This window comes from Ictidomys tridecemlineatus, chromosome 5, assembly GCF_052094955.1.
Source record: "Ictidomys tridecemlineatus isolate mIctTri1 chromosome 5, mIctTri1.hap1, whole genome shotgun sequence".
Lineage (NCBI taxonomy): Eukaryota > Metazoa > Chordata > Mammalia > Rodentia > Sciuridae > Ictidomys > Ictidomys tridecemlineatus.
Window position 1 is genome coordinate 46,737,979 of NC_135481.1, and position 7,969 is coordinate 46,745,947.

General features: G+C 33.2%; 1 protein-coding gene across 2 annotated transcripts; it reads right to left on the reverse strand.

Annotated features, from left to right (window-relative positions):
• Positions 1–310: 310 nt before the first annotated feature.
• Positions 311–6,309, reverse strand: LOC101961088 (olfactory receptor 4F21). Of its 2 annotated transcripts, XM_078048972.1 has the most exons (3): positions 6,234–6,292; positions 3,559–3,673; positions 311–1,981 (listed from the first exon to the last, which is right to left on the reverse strand). In XM_078048972.1, exon 3 carries the CDS (start codon positions 1,959–1,961, stop codon positions 1,014–1,016), a length of 948 nt encoding a protein of 315 aa, XP_077905098.1. In that variant the 5' UTR covers positions 1,962–1,981; positions 3,559–3,673; positions 6,234–6,292; the 3' UTR covers positions 311–1,013. The 2 variants fall into 2 exon arrangements, with proteins under 2 accessions (XP_077905098.1, XP_077905099.1); XM_078048973.1 differs by lacking the exon at positions 3,559–3,673 and having other exon boundaries at positions 6,234–6,309.
• Positions 6,310–7,969: the final 1,660 nt, after the last annotated feature.

Genomic DNA, 7,969 nt, shown 5'->3' on the forward strand with positions numbered 1-7,969 from the left:
ATTTTTTATATTACATATTAGTTAATATTACAAAGTTAAGATGAAAAACTTTAACTGGTAATTCTTTAAGTAACAAATCAATATTATGAAGTTTTTTTTTAAATTGTTGATGGTTCTTTAATGTAAGCACGAGAAAGTCTACCTGACAGCTTGTACTGGCTTCTTAAAATGCACGGAATATTATCTGCAACACAGATTGGAATGCAAAAAATTAAGGCATCCTTTAATAGTGAAACAATATTTCAGATGCTGTGCTCTTTAATTGAGACAATTTTATTTTATTTTATTTTATTTTTAAAGAGAGCGAGAGAATTTTTTAAATATTTATTTATTTATTTATTTATTTTTAGTTTTCGGTAGACACATTTTAATTTTATTTTTATGTGGTGCTGAGGATGGAACCCAGCGCCCCACGCATGCTAGGCGAATGCATTACCACTTGAGCCACATCCCCAGCCCAAGACAATTTTAAATCACAGAGTTTGCATAGTTTCCTGGAGGGCTAAGGAACTTGCATTCCAGTTATGTTTATGAGCATAATTGTTCCCCCTTTCTTGGAATCATTTCCCCACTGATTCTTCCAAAAACTAGTTCCAGTTCATCTTTGGTATTCTTCTGAGGGAATCTAACCTAAATAATTAAGTAAAGCTACTAATTCTAAATACATAAACATTTAATTGATTAGTCCTTATTCAACATAGCAATTTTACTTGTGAACCTTCAGGGAAACAAAAGGAATATCATTATATCCTTTCTTGTGGTCAAATAATCACAAGATAAACCATACAACCTGGCTTGTACACATTGCATCTGTCCCAAAGAACACCATATCACAGTGGATTCACATTTCTCATGGTAGTAAAAGCAATGAGTAAAACTTCTGTGGAAGAGTAGACATATGTTCAGTGAGGTAGATACCATGTTCTGTTGTCCAAATTAAATGTCAGATGTTCAGGTGGGAGTATCCAATAGGCATATGGATCACAGTTTTAGAGCTTTCAAAATAGACGTGGTCAGCAAAATATGTTGTAATGACCTTGTTTGTTCAGTCTTTGAATTGATATCTTTATATCTTTGTTTCTTAGTGTATAGAGGACAGGATTCAAGGCAGGCGTGATAGCAAAGTCAGCAATGAACAGGTATTTGTCGACTGAGGATGTGGGGAAAGGCCACACGTAGAGAAACATACATGGAGTGAAAAACAGAACCACCACAGTGATGTGAGCTGATAAAGTGACAAGAGCTTTGGACAAGTCCCCAGAGGAACGTTTCCAGACAGTGACCAAAATGAAGGCATAGGAAAGGAGGAGCAGGAAGAAGGTGCCCATGCTCATGAATCCACTGTTGGCAGCAACAACAAACTCAAACTTGTCTGCATCTGAGCATGCGAGCTGTATGACCCTGGGAAAGTCACAGTAAAAGCTGTCTATTGTATTAGGACCACAAAAAGGCAAGTTCATAACAAAAGAAAACTGAGACATAGCATGGATCACTCCTGTTACCCAGCCAATGACTACAAGTAAAATACATCTTTTAGGGCTCATAATGTTCAAGTAATGGAGAGGCTTACAGATGGCTGCATACCTGTCAAATGCCATGGCTATGAGCAGCACCATCTCCACTCCTCCCATCATGTGGATGAAACAGATCTGTATCATACAACCTTGGAAGGAAATTACTTTGTGTTCACTTAAAAGATCGAAGATCATCTTAGGAACTGTAGTGGAGGAAACCCACACATCATTGAAGGACAGGTTGGCCAGCAGGAAGTACATAGGAGAATGTAAGTGAGAATCAGCAATCACCAAGAAGACAATAAAGAGATTTCCCAGGATGATCCCTAAGTAGAGCAAGGAGAATGTCAATGTAAGAATAACTCTAGTTTCCCAAGAACTTGAGAGTCCCAGCAGCACAAATTCAGAAACCACAGAGCCATTCAGTCCATCCATTGTTTTGATCATAAGAGCTGGTTTTAAACCACCTGCGGATAGAACATAAAGAGCCAGAATCAGTGGTTCTAACAGGTATTCCACATTTATGCTTCAATTTTTTTTCTGTGAGTTGCAAAACCTAGAGTAAGAAAACATATAATTGCCCCCCAAAAATAAATAAATAAATAGAAGTAATTAAGTGATGAGCAGAGTAATTACTCAAATGAGACAAAATTATTAATATATTAGATTAATGAAAATAATTCTTTGTATTTTATGCTCTGAGCAGACTTTTTTTTTAAAGCCTCTCAATGAAATCTAGATATTTTATTTGAATTATTTTCTAGGTGTTGTCCTAGCCTAAATAGTGTAAGGTGACAAAATATATTCACACTTTAATGCTTTTGGATTAACTTGCAAATTTTCCTGTGCTGAATTTCACATTTCACTAGTGAAACAGAGATTCTTAGGCTAAATGTGCTTAACACATTTCACCCATGTTCTGCTTCTTTATAACTTAAAATGTTAATCTTGATAAACCTGTATTAATTGTACATATTAATGGTATACTTTGTGATATTTCAATATATGAATAATTTGTGTAAGTCACTCTCCTTTTATCTACCTTTACTCTTAACTCTTTCCTAACCTCTAGTAGTAACATTTAGATAAACTCAAAGCATTTTTCTACTTATGAGGAAGAATATATACTTTTCTTTCTGTTTCTGGCTTATTTCATTTAATATAATGTCCTCCCATTTTATCCATTTTGATGGAAATGACAAGATTTATTTTTTATGTCCAAATAGTATTCCATTGTGTATATCCACAACATATTCTTTATCCTTCATCTATCAATGGGCACGTTGGTTAATTACATTTCTAAGTTATTGTAAATAGTATAGCAATAAACATGGACATGAAAGTATTTTGTTGGTATGTTGATTTCATTGCCTTTAGATATATACCCAGAAGTGGAATAGCTGGATCATATGGTAGTTCTATTTTTAGTTTTATTGAGGAATCTTCAGACCACTTTCCAGAATTGCTATGTGAATTTATATTCCCACCCCACCAACAACCTATGGGATTGCTTTTTCTTCACATACTGGCCTCCCCTCAACGTCCTGCATTTGTTATTTTATTTAAATTTGTGGTAATAACTATTCTAATTGGAGTGAAATGTCTCATTGTAGTTTTGATTTGTATTTTTCTGATGGCTAATGACATTTAAAATTTTTACATTATTTGTTGGGCATTTGTATTTCTTCCTTTGAAAATGTCTATTCATATCATTTGCCTATTTTAAAATTGGAATACTTGGGGGGGGTTAGTGGTAAGTTTTTGAGTTCCTTAAAAGTATAAATATTTACTCTTTGGCAAATATTTTCTCCTACTCTGTAGATTGTTTCTTCACCACTTTTTTATTTGCTGTACAGGAGTATTTTACTTTGTTGTAATCCTTTTTGATAATATTTGCTTTTGATTCCTGTGCTTTGGATGTCATACCCACAGAACTCATTACTTATTTCAATGTCCTGAGAGTTTCCTCTGTGTTTTTTTTCTGATAGTTTCATACTTTGTGTCTTACATGTGTGCATGTTCTGTTTTTGATGGTACAATTTACCATGAAGCCCAGGTGCTTGAGCTGAATTTTTTCACATTTTTTTCATGACACATTACCATCATAATCCATGCCTTGACATCAACATTCAGTAACTTATGCCTGGGAAACTAAATACCTGGAAAAAAGTAGGAAAAAAAACCCTTTTATTTAAATAATAATAATGTTAATGCATAATATTTATTATGTGTCCCCTCCATGCAGAGCTTAGTACTAAGCACACCATCTCCTTTAAAGCATACAAAATTACACATATAGTCACTGTTAAATGAGGCTCACAATATCAATATAGAAACTGAGTCTTGGAGATACAATGCGTCAGGGCCAAGAATAGTGCCCAGAGGTGTAGGACACCACACTGATGCTCCTGGCCATGGATACTGTGCTAATAAGGATACATCTTGCAACTTTCCCCAAAATCTTCCAGTTGAATTTTAACTTTTTGTTTCCTTTTAACTAGCAACATAGAAAACTTTCATTTTCAATAATAAAATCTCTTAATCATGGGTCCCTTCTAATTACCTCTTGCTCTATAAAGCCTTTTTTAAGCAATCTTAAATTTTGTGTATTAAATTAGTCAAACCACCCAGTTTCCACAGATTCATTGTGTATAAACTGAAACTGTGACTCTGGATATTTTATACAATAATTACTTTTCAGTCACCATTTCCTTTATCTCCCTTCAGGATTCTATGCTGCTCTGCATGCCTTGTTTCTCTAGCTCCTTTAGCCTTTAACTTCTTGGTTTTCTGAAGATATTTCCCCTCTCTCTTCTTATTAACTTAAATTCCATTTTTTCTCAATTTTTGAAGGCAGCAGCGGTAGGTCAGGACATATGATTTTGTATGCTGTCTTGATTGTGGTTGCTTTTCCTCAGCTGTGCACTCATTCAATATTGGCATGAGATTAGAAATGCTCAATGTGATATAAACCAAGACCTTTCCTGGAGGACTTTCTTGAATGAAGGAAAAAGCTTTCATATGGTGAAGGGATCAGTTTGGTCCGTCACTTCATTCATTTAAAGTTATTGTTATTTCTAAAGTTGTAGCAACTATGATGTTCATATGCTATAAACAACAGTGAAAACTTCGAAAGAATTTAGCACTCAAAGGGCATGTTGAACTGCTTAACCAAAGAGAGCAAAACCTGTTTTTAGATTGCTTCTAGTAATGTGAAAAAAACTAGCTTATAGCTTGATCCACTGTAATCCAGATTTTCTGTTAATTGTAGCTGAATATAATCTATTTCTATGACAGCTCTCCTCAAATTTTCTACTTCATTTCTGACTTCACTATACTTTTCACTAACACATTGTAATGTTTTCCCTCTCCTCTCCCTCAATTTTGGGTGTGACTCAAATCTGTTCTATTTGTTTTATTAGGTATCAGGTTATCTCATTTAAAATAATACCTACATATCAAATTCTAGATCTGAAGCTTATCCTTGGAATCCAGAGTAAAATGTCTAAAATTTTATGTGGTATAAACATACACAAGCCCCACCTTGGCCTTCAAATTAACATGTCAAATTTGAACTCACAATCTTATAATCTAACCCAATGCTGTAATGAACATTTTCATCTTTCTCCAAGATACACAATATAGACACTTACAGTGCTCTTATCTGTCCTTCATGTTTCTTCTTTGGGTGAACAAGTTTTACTTTCAAAAATTTCTAAATACAGTTGCCTTTTCTTCATTCAGATTGTCATTTTTTTCTATCAGTCTACATATTTTCCCATCTTGAAATTGAATAGGCCACTCCTTTCATTCATCCACAGTTCTGCCCATTCTACACTGTTTTTAGACCTTTTTATTTAATTTCAAATACCATCACAGGGCTTTCTTACTAAGAGCTTGGTGTGCCTATCACAAGAATATTCCCAGAGCACATCACAGAAGACCTGAAAGGATATTGGCACAATTTTATTTCTGAGGATATATCTTTAAACAAAATCTGTACCTCCACCCCAAAGGATATATCCTTAAATAATTTTTTTTTTTTTTTTTTGGTGATGGGGATCAAATTCAGGGTTTTGGGCATGGTAGGCAAGCACACATACCAACCCTCCCATAGACATTTTAACAAAGAAATTTATCAAATTGTTCCTGAATAAATTTAAATACTGATTATTGACAAATAATTTAAAAACTAGACAAGATTAGGAAATATTGTAACAGGATTCTTGTTATATAAGTTTAAAACCGGTATCAGCATCTACTTGTACATGTGAAATTAAGTGAAGTAAGGAAGCCTACAGCACTGTGGCTCAACAGTGTATTATGACTAGAAAACAAGATTGAATAAAACAATACCCTCTGATAAGGTGGCCAAATAATAATCATTCACAACTCACAAAATTACCTGCCTCAAAAACTAAAATCAATTAAATACAAAATATTAAATCTAATACAAAGATTTAAATCAATATTCAAAGTATTATTTAAAAATATGGTTGGAGATGTCATTTATAAATGAAATAAATGTGTAATATATATTCTTCTGAAAAAATATAAACTTTTCTGGTGCATTCAAAAATTTATTTATTTATTTTTTCCACTTTTTGTGAATCATTTATTAACTCTTGCAGAGATCTTAGTAAGGTTCCCAACATTTACATACATTTACATTACTTTAAATGATTTACAAAAGGTTTTAGGAAACAGAAATTGGCTTACATTTCAACAGGTCCTTTGAAGGGCTCTACTTCCTCTGTTCAAATGTTTAAAGAATTATCTATACTCTTTGTCTTTAAGAAGATTAACTCCTGAAGCTTACAAAGCCTTATAAGAGGTTAATAATCAGCTTGCTGATTTGCATCTTAACCAATGGCCTGGTTTGCATTTTAGCCATGACCTGACAAGGACATTATTACTATAGTTTAGACACCTCACCTATTCCCACTGGTCTTCTTTTCCAGGAATAAAGTAGCCATTTAGAATCAGTGCATCTTTCTGCTGCTTCTTTTTTTTTTCAAAATTACCCCCAAATTAGTATGTTTTGTCTATTGGTATTATAACTACACACTAGGACTCTTCAATTATTTGGGCTAAAACCTGATAAATTTGTCTTGCCATTAATTAAACAGGAAGTAAACCTCCTTTTGAAAAATAATGTCCTGTTTCAGGATTCAATTATGACTTTTCCATTGGTTAATCATTTACCTCATTGCAAACCTATCCAAGATTTAAATCAATATTCAAAATATTATTTAAAAATATGGTTGGAGATGTCATTTATAAATGAAATAAATGTGCAATATATATTCTTCTGAAAAAATATAAACTTTTCTGGTGCATTCAAAAATTTAAATAAAATGTGATTATGTGATTCAGCCATGTTAATAGGTAAAAACAATCAAATTTATGAAAATAAAAATTCTCCCTTATAGTGTATGCAACAACTGCAGTGCTCATTAACTGTCCAGTGGCTGAGTTGTTACCAGGAGATGCAAATGTCTCTTTCAGAACACAGGAAAGTTTTGAAAAGGAAAAACAATGGGAATTAGGGGAATTGAAACCATTTTTTTTCTGTTAAATGTATTGAAAAATATAATTAACTTAAAATAATTTAAGAATGATTAATTTGATTAAAACTGATGAGAAAAATCAAACAAATGCAGTAAGAATTAGAAATATATTAGGGAATTTCAAATATGATAAAGAAGAGATTCTAATTACTGGGGAAACTAAAAAAATTAATTAAAAAATCATAGCATTCAATTGCTAAACATATAAATCTACATTGGAATCATAAAATTGTCTCTTACCATACATCTTATATCAAAGTAGTTCTGGTTGATTAGTTGTCTTAAAAGTAAAGATGAATGATAAAAATTAAATAAAATACATAAGAATTAATTTTTTAAACTCCACAATTAAAAAGTTTTTTTCTAGATTCACTCTAAATTGAGAAGCTGAATTTCAGTTTTTAATCATTGCCTGAGCAGAATGACCACACCTGTGGTTGTTGAGAACTGGGGACAGAGTTCTGAGTCCCAGTTGAGAGGAATGCGAAGTGGGCACTCACTCCAGAGGTGATGGGAGTCAGACAGGAAAGTTCTTTCTGCTATAACACCAGTGCTCTCTTTGAATTCTTTTGAAAAGTAGTAGTCAACAGACAAAATGTATTTGTAGCATTCTTTTGCTGTACTTTGTCTTTCTGATAATATGAACTAATTGGAAATATACTCCCCATTCAAGAATAGGACACTGATTAAATGGCTGACCTATGCACTATACAGGCCAAATTGCTTGCCTCCCTGGGTCCTCTGTTTATTAGCTGTGTGTTCTAGGGTGAGTTACTGAAACGCCTGGTGCCACAATTTCTTCTACAAAGACAGATACTAAAGGGTCACTACTTCACATGTTTCAAGGATAAAAGGAGTTGACACAAGACAAACAGCAGAAAATGA

Excerpts from the sequence above, each read along its gene's own strand:
- LOC101961088 (XM_078048973.1), bottom strand. The coding sequence starts at position 1,961 with ATGATCAAAACAATGGATGGACTGAATGGCTCTGTGGTTTCTGAATTT.